This window comes from Haplochromis burtoni, unplaced genomic scaffold (assembly GCF_018398535.1).
Source record: "Haplochromis burtoni strain Fernald_Lab_line unplaced genomic scaffold, NCSU_Asbu1 Contig_99, whole genome shotgun sequence".
NCBI lineage: Eukaryota > Metazoa > Chordata > Actinopteri > Cichliformes > Cichlidae > Haplochromis > Haplochromis burtoni.
Window position 1 is genome coordinate 983,950 of NW_024582460.1, and position 20,390 is coordinate 1,004,339.

The window sequence follows — 20,390 nt, forward strand, 5'->3', positions numbered from 1 at the left end:
TGTGTGTGTGTGTGTGTGTGTGTGTGTGTGTGTGTGTGTGTGTGTGTGTGTGTGTGTGTGTGTGGGTGGGAGGGCACTGTCTGTTTGACAGACAGAGAGCAGCTAGTGTAATCACAGCTGTAGGAGGAGAATTAAAAACTTCCTTTATCCCTCATCATCTATCTTTAGCTTTGTTTCCCTTTTCTCTGCTTCCCTGTTTTCTGTCTGTCCATCAATGAGTACAACCAGAGGCTAAAAGATAAAGGGAAGGCTATAAAGGGACAACTATGAACTTGTTAGTGTGTGATATAATAGCAACTTTTCCCTTTGGGTCAAACAGTTATGAGAAATTTCAGCAATATGGCTGATCCTCCCCTTTAAGCCCCCCTTCTCAGTTTGAATATTCACTCCACTGTCTTCCATAATTGGCTTTTTCTGTGGTAAACAAGTTTAGCATTCAGGCATGGACTGTTGTTTCTTATTCTAGGCAGTAAACAGTGCAGAGAGGCCGAGTCTGTGTTTGAATATGCAGGATTGTGTTTAACAAACTTCTAGCTGTGAATACGGGGGTGTGAGCGTTTCATGTGTGGGTTTGACTCAGTGCCTGTCCTCGGCTTTTGTCGTCGGCATTGTGGATGTTTTTTATTTATCCACCCATTATCCAAGTTAACATACCCATTGTTGCGTCTCATATGGAAATTCAAAAGTTACTTTAAAAAAAAAGAGACTGATCTCATCACCAGTTTGGCTTCTTTTTTTTAATGAATGGACTTCTTGTACCCATTAACACAAAGATTACAAATATTCACAACTGAGTGCCTTCTACGCCCACATTTGCCTGCCCCATTTAACATCCTTGACAGCTTTTCATATGCATCAACCCTCGCTAGCTCAGTCACCAGTTTTTTAGGAGTCACTCCAGACATTGTGCAGTTTATGGGAATATGTTGGCATCCAGCATTCACACAGCTGTGTGGGCCCTCTGTGCAGTGGCATTTTTGGAGTTACAGGATTTGGCTCAGAGGAAGTGTGATGTGTCATGTGTTTCAGGGATAATAAAAATAATTATTCACACTTTTACATGTTCTTTTTTATTTATTGCAGCCGAACCTTTTTAAAGAAAATGCAACAACTTGTATTTTGATATTCTTTAAATTACACTATTCTACAATCAAACTTCATTTGATAAGGTTTGAGGTCATTACAGTCTATCAGCTGGTTGGTTCTTAATACCTTTATTTATTTCTGACATTATTAGTCCATATCATTCTTAGAGCTTATATTCCAAGTGTGGCATCATTTTGAGATGGGTAAAGAATGACCCTGAGAAGCTAATACACCAACTCTGCAGCCAGTCTTTTGTTTGTCATCTTCAAAAGAGACTTGAAAAGAGCTTGAAAGTAAAATGGTAGCGTACTCCTACATCCACAATCATTACCACTTTTATCAATGCAGCTGTCAAGCAATTCATCTGTAAAATGCATCGGGTTTTTCTTTTTTACTACTATTCCTATGATTTACAGTATATAGGAATGCAGAGATTCAGACCTCCTCTGAAGTTAACATCAGCAAAAGAGCTGTGTGCTGGGAGCTTCATGGCTTAGGTTTCCAAGGCTGCGCAGCTCCTGTAGGTGGCCCACTGCTTTTGTCGATATGCTGTGTATTTGTTGCAGTTTTTTTTCTGCTGCTTTCAAAAATATATATTTCAAAACGTATATAATTAGAATACAGTAAGCATACATCAAGTCAACTCAACAGCCACAAGACAAATCATTGTGTGCGTTATCCTCCTCTGACTCAAATAAGCGCCATAAACTGATTCTATGCTTCTATGCAGCCAGAGTTGTAACTGTGACCTTAGGGCTAAAGGCACAAACCGTCTATTTTTTATATATAGTCTGTGACTACATCCTATAATTTATGGTTAGTGCGCCTGACAAACTTCATGTGTTTGGTCTGCATAGGAATTACCTTCCTTTGCCTGGAATCCTTTGTTTGATGTATAGTAAGCTGCTGTTTGCGTCTAGTATGGTACCATATATTTGGCCTGCCTTAGCTCTTTTGTTCACCATTGATGTTATATGAGGGGGAAAATGACAACTCTTGAACTACCCACATCCCAAAGAGACTGAAATTTCCTATGTGCTTCCTCAAAACTGCTTATTAGGTGCTAGAACAGCTCCAGTCCTCCGTGACACATTCTTTGGATGTTGACAATGGATTTTGCAAAAGCAGTATAATGGCTTTTCTAATATGCAGTTATGGCATAGACAATCATTGTTATAAGTGATGGGAAACATCACTGGTAGTAAACAGTTTATCAGATGGCAAAATGTTGCAGATGACTAAATCAGTGTACTTTTGGAATGGGATTTCTTTCCATCTGTGTTATGTCTTCTTCTGCGCCAGCTGACAGTCTATTTATGTCTGTCTTCTCCTTCTGTTTCTCTATAATTGGGAATAGTTCCTGTGTCCACAGTACTCGTGAGCCAAACATGCCATCCTCTTTCCTCTGTGTTGCTTTAAGTGCTGAATTATCTTATTCACGCTTCCACTTGCTAAACCTTCTCTGTCTGACAACCCAGCTTCAAAGCTACCGCAATAATCCTGCTTACCGTCCTTTACTTAGCAGCTGAGCAGTTGTTTTACGTATCTCGGAGTAACTCCAATGGAATAAAGGTGAAGGAAGTGTGTGTTAAAAAGAGGCACTTTAGAGAAAACACGTTTATCGGGATCCTGCTTGTTACTGAGAAGTCATCGCCAACAAATTCTCTCTTATCTCACATTTATACACACACACACACACTCACTCATTCTGGAGACTTCTGTCTTATTATTCAAATCATGATGGCGCCAAACAACCTGTCAACCTGGATAATTTCCTCTCGTTAACATAAAAGGTCCGTGTCAGGCAGGCCATCAGTCACATTTTCCTCTCATGCAGAGTGCGTCTGCTCTTGGTGTCACCAGAAGGCATGAGAGACAGACGGTGAAGTATTTTGGCGTAGATTCCTTAAAGCAGGTTAAGGTTCAATTTCATCAGGTTTCTGATCGCCAGTCGCCCCAACCATCCAATAGCATTTGATTCATTATGAAACACTTTGCCCTCGAATACACAGCAGCTCTATTCAAAAGCTTTTGATATCCAAATATATCTGGCTGGCTGACCAACACTGTTACACATAAATATCGCAGTTTTGTCAGAAACTGGTAGCATCACAGGTGTATGCACAAGGTGGTCTGTGGTGTTGCTGCTAAGATACACTAGTTGTGCAAACTGCTCCGTTTTTAAGGGCGACAATGTCCACATCAGGAGGTAAGAGAGGTGGCAGTGGAAGTGATACCACCCAGTGTTTTCACATTTTAAAGCATCCACTTTGGTGTGATGGCCACCACCAGCTCATTCTTGGAGCCAGGTGTAACTGCTTGGAGGGATGCTTTATCGGCATGAAAGTTTGGTTACTAAGTTGTAGCCACAGATGACACAGTGATGAGAGGCTTATTGATAAATACAAACTTTCCGGTCACTAAAACTAGATTGCAGGCTTTCAAGCCACAATATATATCCACCCATTTAAAATTCCTCCAACTACACAAACTCAGTGAAACAGTAACTTTCAAGACAGGTGGAGTTCAGTAACTTCAATTAAAAGAGGCCATCTACACAGCGTGTGCTGTTACACAGATCAGTCAAAGCAGCCTAACTTAGTCGCGACAGCATTTAGGGGTTTTAAAATAATCAATTTGACTCGCTTTTGAAGCCAGCCTCCAGTGACCCTTAAGGAACTGCAGTTTTTGGCACTTGGCTTCATTTATTAGGCCCCGAGGTTTCCGAATTTATGTCAGCTCGCTGTTAGACTCCTCTCACTACTGCCATGACTGGTCCATCACAGCAAAGTGCACTTAATGTTTTACCTTTGGGGCACTACATGGCCTTCAGCCTGTATCAGTCTGTGTGGTAAATGCCTTTGGAGGAAAACATGTACGCTATAATCTCAAGGTCTCCGTGTTGGTCTGAGAGTGCTTTTTTTTTTATTCCTCTATACCAACGTGTAATAGTCTGTTTTTAAGGACCGCTTCAAGAGGGGATTTAATACCTGCATTTATCTTCCTATCTAATGACGGAAAAGAGAATATGGCTGTGTATTTTTTGGAACAGCACGTGTTTTAAATGTATTTCCATGTTGTGTCTGCTTGGATGTCATCATTAGCATGGATTATGAGATATTTTATTTGGCCATTGTATTACAGAAATATATATATTTTGACTAGTTGAATGACGGAAAGGCCACGAAGTGTGACCGGTAACTAAAGCCTTGAAACTATAATACGATGCTTCATGGCGTTAGATGAAGGAGAGCTGATTCCCAAAGCTCATTATTGTTGGAGTGGAGCATTTCAGTGCTACTGATCTGCATTCCAGGGCAGCACCACTCATTCCACACTGGTGCAACTAATCAGCAACTCTACATTTTAAATTCAGATTGTTGTTTTGATGACGGCTTGTTCTCCAAGGCATTTTATTGACGCTATTGCTTGTCCTGATTGTATTTATTTATTCATTAGCAAAGCCTTTTCTTTTCTTTCTCTTTTTTTACTTTTTATTTGCATCATCAGCTTCTTATGAGCAAGTTTAAAAAAGTGTTTGAAGTAGTACATGGTTAAAACGAGCATGAGTGTGCAATTTTAACAGATACACCTGCAACATGTGAAGCAAAACACAAGCTCTGATATTCATTTTACTTTTTTTACGTGAAATATTATGTTTTATCAAATTATGTATTTCTTAAATATCTGGGTCATTTTATATGTCCTGTACTACTTATTAGCAGTGTTGGGGACGTTACTCACTACTGTAGAAACATGGATAGGTGAAAATGGAAGTTATAGTGCTGCAAGTTAGAGTTGGATGTCTCAAGACTGGTCTTGGTCTCGAGACCGCTTTTACGTGGTCTTGGTCTTGACAGACTTTGGTCTCGGTCTTGTCTTGGTCTCGGATCCCTCGGTCTTGTCTTGGTCTCACTGTCTCCATCTCGCTGTCTCAGATCGACATAGTGGTCGGGAGATTTGGAGTCAACAGTATCCATGATACACAATGTAACGAGCAAGAGCCGGCTCCTCACTTAATTTCCTTTCACTGCTCAGCTCTCACACAGTGACTCAGCTATGCTCCAATCCCTCCATATTGTGGCCAATCACATGCGAGGATACAAGATAATATCATTATGTGGAAAAACAGAGAGGGTGAGAGACGCGACAGTCAAGTGGAGCATGCGTCTGTCCTCTCAGTAAGTGAGTGAGACAGTAGACAGCAGTGAGGAGGGCTGTGCGAGTGCATTGCAAAAACACATAAATATGCCTGACACCCGTAAACGAAGCAGCATCTGGCTGCAGTTTGGAGACTTTTTTGTCTCGGTCTTGGTCTCGTCTCAACTTTGTCTTGGTCTTGACTCGGTCCGTCTTGGTATTGTCTTGGTCTTAGTTTAGGCGGTCTTGACTACAAGTCTACTGCAAGTCTGACTGCTCATCACTGCCTCTGTTACCTGCTGAAGTTCAGGCTCTGGCGGCTGAGCTGGGGTCAGCATTCACTCATCTAAACAGCATTCTGGGTTCTTGGCTAGCTTTGTGTTAGCATGCTGGTTGTGCAAGTGCCAAAGAGAGCTAAAGTTGTGTTAGCAATTGTTTCTGTTCTAGACGTAGTTTGCATGTCACTACAGCGCTCTTGTTCTTTAGTGCAATAACAATTTAATGTCCAATCCTCAAAAGCTGTAGATCACGCCAACAGTTTCCTCCGCATCACAAAGTAAAATAGGTTGATTACAGCTAACTGTAGTAATAAGACGTGAAGGCAGCGCCATGCACAAAACTGCTGTAAATAACAGATTTAAAACTGTCTTCTTAGACTGATATTTCAAAAGCATTCTATGTCTTTTTGTTATTGTTGTGATTTGTATTTTGAAAGGCGGTGTAAATAAATAATGTACTTACGTACTGCTCCCTTCACAAAACACCACAGACTGACTACTGGAACAGACAGCGTGTCCAACAGGGACCTTGCAGACTGTCAACTAGCAGCTTTGTTAAATAGTGCCCGCATGAGCAAGGCGAAGATGTATGACATCTTCCCTTTTTTGACACTTTGGATGATATATGATACACTTGCATTAGGTAGCACAATGTGCCATTAGTACACTGACGGTTGCTGGAAATATGTTTCGGGACTTGTATCTAGATATTCTGTCAGAAACCATGACAAATTAATTGTTGACTTGAACTATTTTCAACTTTTACAACCAATTTCTTGTTATATTAGAACAAACATACTTTGATTTTTGAAAAAATGCCATCCAGGAGGGGCTGAGATGGATGGATAGACGGATGCATGGACTTATGTATCATTTATTTTTGTATTTTTGGTCCACAGTGATTCATTTGAAGGCTCTTCCACCCGTAAATGTGCTCATAATAACAAGTTTGCAGGATTTTCTGTTTGAAGCCTCATCATGCTGACCTCATTTCCCCCTTTTCCCTCTGGTAGCAGCCTTCAGAGGAGGCTTCCCTGCTGGTGTCCAGCCCCAAGATGCTGCTCCCAGCATCAGGCATACTGCCACCCAGCACCCCGTTGTCTGTGCACCACCAGATCCAACTGCTCCAGCAACAGCTCCAGCAGCAACAGCAGCAGACACAAGTGGCTGTGGCACAGGTGAGTGTCATCCAGTGACATTATGTCTCCCATGAAATCTGCTTGCACAGGAATAAAAATATGCTTTTTTACACATTTAAATTACATTTCACATCACTCCAGTACTTTCACACTGCTCACTACAATCCTCACCATAGTGAAGTTGCTAAATTTCTGCAGAGTAAATCGTTACGAACCTCCAAACTTCATGTGGCCTCTTTTCGGCTATAGTCTTATGGGTAAGCTTGCAGAATGTAAGAGAAGATGAGCACAGAGAAAACACTGTAGCTATGGTCAGTGTGATCGCTCATATATTTATTCACTTTTAAAATATAGATGCAAAATAACAATAGAAATAGAGCAACAGTCTGGTGTAAGCTAATGAATTATGAACAGTGTATTGGTACAGTGGTGATTGATTTTAAATCAATACACAACACTAACCCACAGACCTCAGTTTAAGAGCACATTTCTTTCACCTGTAGGTTGCAACAACCACACCCTCGGTCTGTCCGCCCATGCTATATCAGTTACTGTTTCTGCTGTGTACAAGGATGCTAGAGTACCTTCAAGCTTGTTGCCAAAATTCATCTCTAATTGGGACTTGTTATTCTGCTTTCCATCCGACTTTGCTGAAGTAGCTATTCAGGATTGACAGCTCAGAATAATCCTTCTTTGCATTAGACTAGGACTTGGTGAAGTCCCTTAGTTCACTTACTGTCTGAAACAAGCTGTTTACACTCGCTCCACCCACCTTTAAACCAACATTGTTCTGACAGCTGGTGCTGAGCGCCTGAAAGAGAATATTTAGAGCAATCTGAACCCTGAGCTTTTGGCTCACAGGGATTACTTATACATACACGTCATCTGAAACTTTGGCCATGTTTGATATGAGCATCCATCACTATAATAGTGACTGAAAATGAGGCAAAAGAATAATAGGCCTCTTTTCATTTTGTATTAACAGTAATTTCTGAATTCCCTTGGGTGGAAAGGATAATCAGTGGAATGACTCACGGGTCACTGACAAATTAAGGAGATCAACACATGCCTGTGGTCTTGGAGAGGGAAAAAGTGCAAAGCACATCTAGCATGAGACATCAGTCATCCAGTTTGAGTGGCTGTAGTGGGGGAGGAGAACAGTGACAGAAATGGCTTTGGGTTTGCGAGCTGGATCAACACACATACACAGAAGGCCTTAAGATTAAGATTAGAAAGTGCCATTTCATAGCTCAGCACGCTTTCCCTTGTGGATTCTTCACTCACACTGCTGACCCAGAAGCATCCCAGAGAGTTAAATTCTGACGTCTCAAAGCTTCTAGAGAGGGAGGCGGAGGTCCTGATTAAACTGCCCGGCCACACTGAACTTTACTGTTCTCATCTTAAGATGGAGATGAACAAACAAACTGCTGCCACAACTGACAAATCACACATTCAGACTGAGCATGCCCATACATAGGTGCGATCAATTACACACTAATAAGGCCAAAGGTAGCTGCCCACGGGCAGAGGAACTAGTGTGTGTATTTTTTTTTAAATGTATCAAAACTGCTTTGGAACATGAAGTAACGATTTTCACCTCATGAAATGTTTCAAACGAGTGCGTTCCAGGCATTTGTGTCTGACCTTGGTTCTTTTGCCATTTAGCAAGGTTTCCCAAGTGATCGTAACTTGTCTGAGATGCTGTAGCAGTTTGCTTCCACACAGCATCTAAATTAGTTTCTCCTCAGTTTATTTCCTTAAAGGCTTCTGGCTGCACTCTGCTGTTTCTACCATCCATCTCTGCAATGCTTAAATAACTACCTCAGCTATCGATCAAATAATTGACAGAAAAAGAATCTAATATTGAATCATTTATAAGGCCTAACTTCTCAACTTTATGAGGTCAAAACTTAAGCAACACTGAAGAATAAAAAAATATCTCCATTACTTCTTTACTTGTTTTGGCTCGTGCTCTAAATCAGGCTCGACATAGAAACATATTACATATATTGGACATAATGTAGGTATAAATTACAAAGCAACCATTCATATACATCCACATCCATATCTGCCAGTGAAGCACCTACAAGGATGGATGGCCGTTTGTTTTCAGCCCACACTCAGGGAGGGGCGCGTCATCTTCCCAAATGTGGTGCTATCCACATTTATCTAATGCTCGGACAATGACAACGTTTTTAACAAGTCCTTCCATACAAGTCTGTATCAGAAGCTCCGTAAACAGATCCCCCTAACATTTGTTATGTGTATTCATTTGTGAGTTCTTGCTAAAATCACATGACGGCGCCGTTTAAAATGATCTGACTTTATTACCGTACTGGATTAACTGGCTGCTCAGATTAGCTGGTTTTTGTTTTTTGCCATTTGTGTTACCAACGGGGAAATTTCAGAGTGCCCTCTGTTGGACAAACGGTGCAACTTTAACACTCTTAACATGGTTGAAGGCCGTTTCTCCCGTCTCTTGTTTACTTTTTAAATTTTCATTTGTCAGCCATTATGAATGCAGATCAGCAGATTGCTCATATTTCCTGATATATCACCGAGACTTTAGTGAGAACAGTAGCTCTAACTTTATGTGTTACTATAGAAGATGAACGCCAACTGTGTTGTGAACTCCCGTTTTGTTGCCTTCAAACTTGGATTATAGCTCTTGTTTTTTGTCTTTTGTAGCCAGAGGTTACCGTATTTAGGAGAACACGCTCCTAATTTATCAGCTCAAGCTTATCCAGGAGGGGCTAGTTTGTCTGCTAGTTTGGATAGTGGCTGCACATAATAGCACTGATGTAACCTACAAATACAGTCTTCAACACAGTTACGTCCTTCATGGAGGACTTTTAGTATTAGTCACATCAGGCACATTTGTTGCCCGGGAATTTTCAAGTGCTTGAAAAAGCCCCAATGTAACCAACATAGTTAAGAAGTTTACTTCATGCCTATGAAACTACTACTGACCTACTTGGAGGTGACCACTTTTTGTCACCCATCACTAGCTTTAAACTCTGCCTCAAAGGGAGTGGTTTTAGCCATTAATGTGGGAGTTAAAGTTACACGTGACCATATTTGAGTAAAAGGGTAGAGCACTAAGTTATTAGCATAAGCTTACGAGGTTAATTAGCAAGCTATAACCATCAACTGTATGGATGCAATGCACAGACGCACATATCGGCTAATTAGTCCTATAAGACTGATTAAAATTCAAGAATTTTATTCACCAAGATGGGAGACAAATGACTTTTTTTAAAGCCAGAATTAGATGGATTTTTACTTTTTGACAGATGTTTCCTCACTTTAAAACTTAACTATACAAACGATCATTTCTCTTCTTATTTCAATTTCAGAATTTCAACATGTACACAACACACAACACAATCTCTGTCATCAGTGTGCTTATGTGAATCTCCTGAGCATTCATAATGACTGATAGTTTGCCAACAGAAGTGATTTGTGCTGTTTGTGGCCAAGAAAAACTATTAAGCCCTCGTGCGTTCTCTCCCACTGGTCCAGTCAAATCGGTCTCTCTGATGTATAAGCATAAACTTTTCTGAAACTGCTTCTAAGCACTATTAATAAGGAAAGGCAGCTAATTCTAGTAATAAAGGTCAAACAGTAGAAAAGAAAAGGCTACATGGTTCTGCTCAGATAGTCCCAATTATGGATGAAGACACAGAGGAAGAGAGGAACAAGGAGATCATCTGGCTGAAGATGTGCTTGCACATGCACGTCTTTAGCTCTGTGTATTTTGTGTAATTTAGAGTTCTACAGTTGGTTTACTTTTCAAAACTAATAGTCGTCCCTGGTGTCTTCGCTTCAGTTTCACACCAATAAATGAAAATGACAGTGTTAGGGGTTTTTTCAGTTGGTGTGTTGAAAGTAAATGCTGCTGGATGACAAAGTAACCTACTTAGTCATGTTTAAGACAGCTGTAGTTCTTGTTTATGGTTCTAATGTCTCAAACAGGGAGTCCCTTCTGATTTTTAGAGCTGTCAGACACGAGCGCATAGTGCTGTTATACAATAACAAATCAGCCACCCACAACTTTGATAAACAAAGCCAGAAAAAAACATAAGGAATTTGAGTTTTGCCAAGACTCCAGTGTATATACGCATAAATTATAAAAATTATCTAAGGACTTGAAATGTGAGAAAAAATACTGAAACACGCTCAATTGCTGTATGTACGATAAACAGCTTTTTTTAACGGATAAAATGGGATAGACAGACATCAGCGTTATGTGTTCACCGTCTTTGAGACATTTGCCCTCGAGACAATGTGCTCTTTGTTATGCAGCAAAGGCAAACTTTTGGGAACTTGTTTTATCAGTCAGACAAAGACACGTGCCATTGTACTTGGCAATGGAATCATTCCATGAAGAATCGGTCAGCTGACCCCTTCAGAATCAATTGGGGGGGTTTTTGTAGGTACTATTCGTGTATTTAATGAGGTCATGTGAATTTTCACCTTTTGACTGCAGCAATTGTCCATGTTACAAAAAAGGGCCTCTAAGTGCAGGATGTTAGGTTGAATTTTCCCACTTCAGTAAATGAAATTAGTAGGAATTAATGAATAATTTGCATCATTTTTGCAGCATTTTCTGAGCTTTTATTTTGTAAGTACAGGAGCTAACCACATTATGTTTTCATTGTTGAAAAACTGTAAACAAATTAATTTTCTTCCACTCAAAGTCCCACTTTTTCATAGTTTCAAGCATCTTTTTGAGCAACTTTAAGCATCAACATCAGGCATATATCAGAACTTTGTAGCAAAACTACACCAGAGTAATGTCTATGACAGAGAGTAACAGACACAAGTAACAGAATAAAGTGTATTTTGGTTAAACGTCACCATATAACTTATGGCTATAGCGTGCCATATAGCTGTAAGACAAAAATACATTTCAAAGAGGTCATTGGTTTGATCCCAGGCTTCTCCGTTCTTCATTCTGAAGTGTCGCTGTGCAAAGTGCTGAGCCCCAAATTGCCCCGATAGACCCAGTGTGTGCTATGTGGGTGACACAAATACCATATAATCCCTGTTCAATCATTTAGTTTGAAAAGAATCAACTGCACTAAGCTTGTTTTATTTTAATGTTATTGTCACAGTCCTTTGGGCTGATTTCGGCACATGCTGTTTGGAGACCCAACAGCAGAACAAGTGCTGAGAAGTTTGAAAGGTAATCATGTTCTTATGGTTTTAATTTTTCTGCCACAGATTAATTAAGAAAATGTGAAAAATCGGTGCTGCCAACTTCGCCGGAATGCAGAATTAGGTGTCTTGTCTGTCAAAACTTCCTGACGGAGAGTCCTCCCACACTCCCTCCCAACCATTAGCTTCCTATTTATACTTGAGGAAATAAGATAGTGATTTAATATCCTCAGACTCTATTAATCAATCCACTGATTAAAAGAGAAAATGAATCTGCATCTGTTTTGAGAAATGATTCAGTCATGTTTTGAAGCAAATTTGTGTCAGCGTCTTTAAAGTAATATCCTCTGTTTCCAGCTTTGGAAGCTGAAATTAATAGAGGTTTGGAACAGAGACAAATCTGAGGATGTGATCAAAATCAGCATGTTTATCTACACGAAAAATAATTGTGTCCATAATTTTCTTTCTATTTGTCCCACTGTTTGCATATCTTAGCTGTCCCAGCTGTATTGCAGAGTGATGGATAGAAGCAGCAGCGTTTAAATTTTTTTTTTTGTCCCAGGTTATTATGGAAGAAATTACCATGAGGGGTGAAGAAGAGATTGCTTTCAGTGTGACCCCGTGTGCTGCTGAAAATAACGGTGACTTTGAGGTTTGACCAGGGAACTGGAAAAATATTCTCACAGTTGAACTGTGCCGCAGAGGTCACAGTAAATGGATGTAAATTAGTGAGCTAGCCAACACTAATCACAGCTCACTTAGAGATGAGTGGAAGTGGAGATGTTTAATGAAGTCTTGAAATCGAGGGAGATACGGTAGCTATCTGATTCAGGACAACTCGTATCTGCAGCTGCTGCTCAGCCGCTGCTTAATGGAATCTGGCATCTGGCTTTTGGTCCTTTTAGCTTGTTTCAGAGCTTTTTCAGTCATTTCTTGCTTTCTTTGTCCTCTTTCGTGTCTTTCCCGCCACACACTGCTTTCAGTTTTTCATCTTCTTCCATTGCTCTTTCCTTTGCACATTTCCTTTCCTTCCATTCTGCCTCCATGTGTTTAGCACGTTCAGTTCTGCTGCCTCTCTTTCCCACACTGCTGCTTTTCTGGTTCTCCCTCACTCTGCCAAGCCCCATCTTGCCGTCTTACCCGCATTACAAGTATGAGTGCATTTCTAATGATTTCTTTATCATTGCACCAGTAGAAATGATAATGTTCCCTTTAGTGCTCTCCTGCAATGAGATAAAAACAGAGGCGAACCAGTGCTGGAAGGGTTTCAGACACTTCCACATCAAAGAGCCCTAGCGTGGGTGGGCAATGCCATACTGATAATCTGGTGTGAAGAGCACATCCTCGGCAACCAACCCTGTGAAGTCGCAGCACACAACCAACACATCTAATCCTCTTACACCACCACTGGGAGAGTCTCTGCGTCTCAGTCTGAAAGGGAAATTGTATCATTCAAGCAGTTTTTCTGTAATTTCTGCATTTCTACAACACTGGCCAATCTTAAATTATCGCCGTCTTTAATGAGGAATTTTACATAGCTGAAAATTTGCCTGGTTTAGAGGCTGGAAGTGCTTGGGTGAGTTGGTGAATGCATGTATTTGCATTTGTATGAGATATCTGGCAGATTAAAGAATGGCTAATGTCCCATTCCTCTGCAAGAGAGATTTGCCTTCTCACACGCGCCCCTTTCAGGTAATGCTACAAAAATTCTGAGCTGCAGTGGATGTCTAGAAGCATCTTTACGTTAGACTCATTCAGCGACGTAATCAGTAGCGGTGGGTGGATCGATCCAAATATCTAAGGTATCGATACCAACTCTGGTATTGGTAATCCCATCGATACTAGCGTGATAGGATCGATACTTTGTTTGCTAAAAGGTGTGTTTTGTTGTATTAGCTAATTATTGTGAAACGTAATCACGGCGATTTAATGGTCGTTAATGATGGTTCATCTCATAAATCATGGCACACCGCTTTCTCCTACATAAGCACTTATAAGTTAAAAGTATTAGTATTAATCAGAGTTATTGTCAGCAGTAATGGCCCTGTATTTACTCGATAACATTTATTGCAGTATCGCACACCGCTAGTTATCAGAGAATAATAAAAAGCAACCCAGTCTATGTGGGAGACATCTAGAGGTGGAGTGAAGTAGTGCATGTGAAAATAGCTAGTGTGGTAAGTTAGTAAATCCAGCTTCATGTAACTTGTGATGTGTGTTATTAGCAGGTATGTGTTCCAAATTCTGATCTTGTCACATGTATTCCTGGTGCCTGAATCTAAGCAGTGGATGAAAGTGAAAGCAGAGTGTATGAGAGTCAATTGGAGACTGCCTCAGCCAGCCTCACGACCACCTAATGAACTTTTTGTAGCAGCCGAGGAAATTCACTGCTCACTTCTTTGGTTTAGCAGGACGGATTGACTTTGTTTGAATGATGTTATAATGACCTAATAGTTGGAGCAGCCCACATACTGGTGATACGACTGTGATGGATAACAGGTGATGAAGGCTGTTCTTTGGGCCAGTAACGATGAAACTTTGAAGCAACAGAAAAACTGTAAACACTATGTTAATGAATCATTGATGTGTGACTTGGGATTAGAATAAAGTAAAACGGAAAGCCCTGTGGAATTCCTGCATGTTAACGTTAGTTAGAGACAGATGCTCTCCGCATTGTAAAGAGCAAACAATGGAAGGATGGAAAATGGGTACTGAGGTTTCACGTTGTTGTGAAAGTGGGAATGGGGAAGATCAAAACCGTCCTTGGGTGCCGTTCTGCTGGGAGACGGTTTTGAACAATAAAAGTAATAAAAAGACAGAGAGATGCTGCTCCCTAATTAGAGATTTAACGAGACATTTTAGGTGCTTGAAGCGCCTTCACTTTCACGAAGCTGAGATAAGAGAGCAGAATGGATTGGCTAGCAGCAGGTTTACTACCAAGGGACCACCACAGTGAAGCACAAGTGGTGCACCTTTTAATTGGCTCTTTGTCTGAGTTCTGCTTTTAGAAAAACTTTTTACGCCTCTTCAAGGAACAGCAGCGTCATTGTTTCCAAAATACCGCGTTTGTGGTCCACAAGTGAATTGTCACTCTGTCAGGATTTCTGCCTGGCTGATTGTGCCCGTCCTTCCTTTGCTGAGCATTTACAAAGGAAATGCCAACCTGTTTGTTCATATATGTCACATTGCACCAGTTTGTGTGAGATTTGAGAACACTAACCTTTAAGCCAGTTTTCCATCCATTTAGCATTTTCTACAAACTGAATAGACTGTAACTACTTTGATAAATGTTCCATATATTACGCTAAAAAACTGATGGAACTATCGATCCATAAAAAAATTATTTCTTTTCCATTACTGGGAAGCATTGCACTTTCTGCCACTTCATTCATGCCTTTTCTTCTTTACTATGATTCATACACTGTCTGGTAATAGAGTAAGATTTCCTTCTCTTCTCTAATGGGCGTGGCTCTTCTGTAGGGTCCAGGACTGAGTTCAGATTCAGGGTGAACCCCTATTTCTAAGCAAGACATTTTAAGAAAAAAAAAAAAAAAAAAAAAAAAAAGCAGGACAGGTAGCATTAAATTACTGCACTATAGCTTTCAGGCTTTAGTGACTCTGAACAGAACGTAATCTGCCTAGATTATTTTCTGCATTCACAGCCACTGTTCGGGGTAATACGTTCCAGACTAATGCATTTCTGTTATCTGTTCTATATGTGGAAAGAGGAGAAAAGTGAACAAGCAGCCTATAACTTTTGAGGAGTGGAGATATAAACATTATCTGTCACTTTTTTAATTTTACAAAAGGACAAAAACGTGGCAGTAAAGTACAAACACACCAAATAACAGTCTGTTGCCACTAAAACGCATCGCCAAAGTTTCCATGCTAACACAAAGCTAGTAATATCAGGGCTCAGTATATGTTGACCCCAGCCGGGCTGGTCGTTTTCAACAGGCAACAGAAGGAGAGATGATTAAAGCCTCCATTTTTCCATGAAGTGCTCTTGGGGCTGGTTTTCACCAGCTTTGCTGTCAGGTTTGTGAAGCACTTGAACAGCAAAAGAAAGATCTTGCGTGTGTGTCCTTGTTGAGACAGGGATTTGTGCTGGGATGCGTGATAGTAGCCTAAAGCTTATATTGTTAACTGCTAATTATGTGGCAGTGCGTCTCAGACCATTTTATAGAGTAACATGAAAGTAATGCAGCAAGTAGGTTGACAAATGTCTCTTTCTTCGAGAAGTAAGTGTGTAGCTTATGCTGCGGCCTAGAGCTGGGCGATATATCGAGTTTTTAAAACATATCGATATATTTTTATACGAGATATAAGATGTGACAATATCCTTTATATCGATATAGTCTATGTTACGTTATAATTATAGTTGTGGAGCCGCAAGTTTGCCTCTCTTTCGTCCACTTTTGTCACTACGCAACGTTACTCCGCCTCGCCTTCACTGAAGACAACTCCCCCTCCTCCCCCATCGCTTCACCTGCAGGCAGCGACAAGACGGACACGGCAAATCTCCGTTAACGAGTTACTGCGCATCGCCCCATGCGTGGGGCTGGACGGCGTCAACGTGCTAACGAGCTAAACATGCTAACGAGCTAACCGCGCTAACGAGCTAACAGCGCTAACCCTAAAATCCTTTCATTCTCTCAAACGTTGATAGCGCGCCTTATGTATGAATTCTGGTTGTGCTTGATGGCCGCGAACCGATTTTATGTGGTACACGGCGCTCAGCAACCTGTCAAAAATGTTTGAGTACGACTTTGGTCAGCTACGGAGCTGCACCGCTTGATAGATTGTCGGCGCATTACGGCTACCGAGGAGCTTCGCGGAGTGATACGTACTGTGCATCAACGTAATATTACCGTATTGTGTGTGTATAAGGACCATAAATGGCACCTGTAAGAGACATGGTTATGAAGCGGATTTCAAACTCCAGGCTATCAGTCACACAGTAAGACTTGGGAACAGAGCAGCTGTGAAATCTGTCTGTCTTTGTTATTACGCTCAGCGTCTTTTAGTTTACATTTTGACTGCACAATTGTGAGCTCTTTGTTTAGCACAAAAACAACCTTGTTTTCTTTTATTTATGGAGCATTATTATTTAATGAATGCTCATAATTTAATTTTGAGTAGTTTTTCTCATGCACATCTATGCTGTATGTTAATAAAAGTGCCTGTGTGACATCTGGGACACAGCTTTGACTAAGAACTCTCTTTTTGTTCTTACTTTATGGCTTAAAAAAATATATCGAGATATATATCTTATATCGCCATCCAGCTAAAAAATATCGAGATATGAATTTTGGGTCATATCGCCCAGCCCTACTGCGGCCACAGTGGGGAAAACAGTGTCTGGAGACTGCAGCACAGGAAAGATTATTGCAACTGTGTGGAATTAACTTGCGATCTTGTTGCCTTTGAAATGGTCACTTTAAAGATGGGGATCAGGTCTACGACTATTCGCAGTTAGTGACGGGGGTGCAAAGACAAGTTGATGAAACAGCAGAGACAGAGTCATCACTCGTCTGTCTGCCACCGAATGGGATCAAGTTGCCAATTGCATGCAATCTGTTTGAGAGAATACCTAGCTCCTGAGCTACACCCAGACCTTAGTGGCTAGAGTGTGATGTAATTGCAACAGGACAGCAATTTAACTGGAAAACAACATAGTTGCTAGGCAACCTTGCTTTTTGTATAAGAATATAACCAGAATACAATGAATTGGCAACCAGTTGAGTTGAGTCCCCTATAGCAAAGAGATACATCGGAAAATGATTTGCACTCAGCACAGATCGACTCTGACTGCAACGTGCCGATAATCTGTCCACATTCATAAGATGGAAAATATTTGCAAACCGTTTCCAATCTGCAAGTGAGTCGGATTCAGGCTGTGAATGTTTGGAGACAGGTTGCCTTCCACCAGGCAATCTGTGCAATCACCTTGCAATAAAAAATGACATCCTGAGCATGTTGCACACTCAATTTAGGGTAGACCAGTTAGTTGCCACAACTAGTCTGTTGCTAAAAGGCACAGTGCTAAATGAAGTCACTGTTCAACCACCGGTTTTGGGGGGTTAATGTTACTGTGCCATAAACACATTATTTTAAAAAATACTGTAATGACCCTAACAGTGTTCACCACAATATTGCCCACCAATTCAGTCAAAAATGGCCAAAGAAAATCTGTGAAAGAAGGGCAACACATAGGGTAAAAGATATTCACAGGTAGAGTGATAACACTGACTGTAATTACACATCTGCAAACTGGAAAATGTGTTCCATTATTCATAAATACTACCTGTGCTGCTTAAGTGACAGTTCACTTTAAGTATAACAATGGAAAGCAAATCAAACTAACTACAGGTGGCCAGACAGAAAGGCGCACCGCTGAACAAAAGGCAATAATCTTCGAGGTCAAGCCGTAGTAACTTAGGACTTGTTATCGTTCATCTTATCTATTTTCAATTTTATTTTTACATTTTATCTCTGGGAACAGTTTTGTTTTCAGAGAGTTTGCTGAATAAAGTTTAAGTTTAACCTTGTGCGGCCACTTCAGACATTTTTTTGATCAGATATCCAGATGATAAAGCTTAGCTTTGACTTTTAAAAGAAATTGTTTTTGTTCCTAGATTATTTGAATTATCTAATTTGTTCACTACAGCTTTTATATTGAATTATTCACTGTCCTTTTAGCAGCCTCTGCAGCTCAGTGAGACATTTAACAACAGACAGCTTCAGAACAAATGTGACTCTTGTGGCCAAGGCCTCAGTATAAACCACGGAGGAGTGGCTGATGTGCTATTAGAGTTGTCAGCAGGGCAGCACAAGTCAGAGTCAAGCTCCTCTCTTCCATAGCTCAAGATGGGGTCCCATCTGCTGTAAATTAAACCACCGCAGTCATCATCAGGGTGTCTATCTTTACAAATGAGCTCTTCAGAGGCCGAACACAATCTGTAATCACCTCTGTTTGTTGAGGAGTACGGGGATAATGGAAGTAGATGACCGTCTTCCTTGACACTGTCTGGCCAGTGAATGTGGGAGAGGAGGAGGGATGGATCTCTCCGCCCCACTGCCTCCTCATTAGAATGACAAAGGAGTGATGAGTCAGTCTAATGCAGAAAAGTAGCAAAGAGGAGTAAATGAGAAAACAGAAAACGACGCACAAAATGTAGAACAGAGCCATAATAAGACAAGCCAATGTTCCATAAAATGACAATATCTCTGTGTAAAAGAACCTGCAGATCAGGTTCTGCTTTTTTCTGTCTTATCGCTTAAACCAGGATTAGACAGGGAGTCACTCCTCATGGCCTCACATGTCAAAACACTCAACTTTACAACAGAAATAACTAGACAATTACATAAAATTAACTATAAGTTAAAGGGACTAAAACAGTGGGAAGCATTGTAGGACATGTCCATAATACCTCTCCTAGGAGGCCTCCAGGACACATCATTATCAGGTGCCTGAACCACCTCAGTTGGCTCCTTTTGCTGTAGTCCCTCTCGAATGATTGAGCTTTTCCCCCCCGTCTCTAAGTGAGAGCCCAGCCACTCTTCAAAGAAACTTCTTTCTGCAGCCTCAATCTTTCAGTCACTACCCAAAGCTCATGACCATAAGTGATGGTTAATTTATGTGTTAGTTTGATTAGCAGCAACAGTAACCATTAACAAAGTATGACTGCCATCGATGACCAAAAAGCTATCACTTGGTCAGATGTTGGAGCATCTGCAAAAAGTTAGCTAAAAATGTTTTTCTGTCATGACAAGCAAGAATTAAAGTTAGACAAAATATTATAAAGGACCTCGGTACATGAGCTTGTTGTGTTCTCATTAAAGCCTGCAACACGAGCACTGCAAATGCAATAGTGAATAGAGGATTTCTCTGTAGTGCATAGCTGCGTTTCATAGGGGCTAGAATGGCCTTGGTACATTGTTCCAACTCTGATTACAGTTTGTTTTGTAGAGTTTTTTCCTTCCTTTCATTGACGTCAACAGCCAAGAGCCTTCGTGCTACCACGGTAACAAGTGCTGCGCTACCGCATCAAGCTCAAATTAGGAGCTAAGGAGTGATTAGGAGTTTCAGTAACTTGCACCTCCACATGAGGCCCTGTCATTCACACTGCTCTGAAAATACACCGTGAGCCCTTCACCCCAGCTGGTTTCCTAGGATTGTAAGGGAAACGGCTTGTAATCACTTTGGTATTGATTAAGCTTCTTACATGTACACTGACAAGAAGCTATTAAAAAGGCAAGAAACCACGTAACTGTCGCTGTTTAACATTAAAACAGTTTCCACATCCGTGCAGAATTTTTGGGTAAAAGGATGTTTCACCCTTTTTTTTGTTCGGCTCCTTTTTGCCTGTTAAACAGCTGATGTTTGAAGCACCGCTGGACCATGTTCAAACTCCAGAGTTAAGCTTAATCAAATTATTGAGAGCCACGTCGCCTCTGCTGTCAGAAAATCACTAATAAGTGGTCTCCTTTAACACACTGGGCCTCTTCTGAACCATTCTTGTGATTTGAAACCTTGAGAATTTCTCCTTTGAAACTGTTGAAAGCAAATACGTGCTCAGGATAG

At 40.8% G+C, this 20,390-nt stretch overlaps 1 protein-coding gene across 2 annotated transcripts in view; it reads left to right on the top strand.

Annotated features, from left to right (window-relative positions):
• Window positions 1-20,390, top strand: part of nos1apa (nitric oxide synthase 1 (neuronal) adaptor protein a) — a 191,563-nt gene that overhangs the window by 161,780 nt on the left and 9,393 nt on the right. For both annotated transcript variants that reach the window (XM_042223012.1, XM_042223013.1), the window contains exon 8: window positions 6,518-6,682. In XM_042223012.1, coding sequence (XP_042078946.1) covers window positions 6,518-6,682 — 165 coding nt within the window. The remainder of the gene's footprint in view (window positions 1-6,517; window positions 6,683-20,390) is intronic.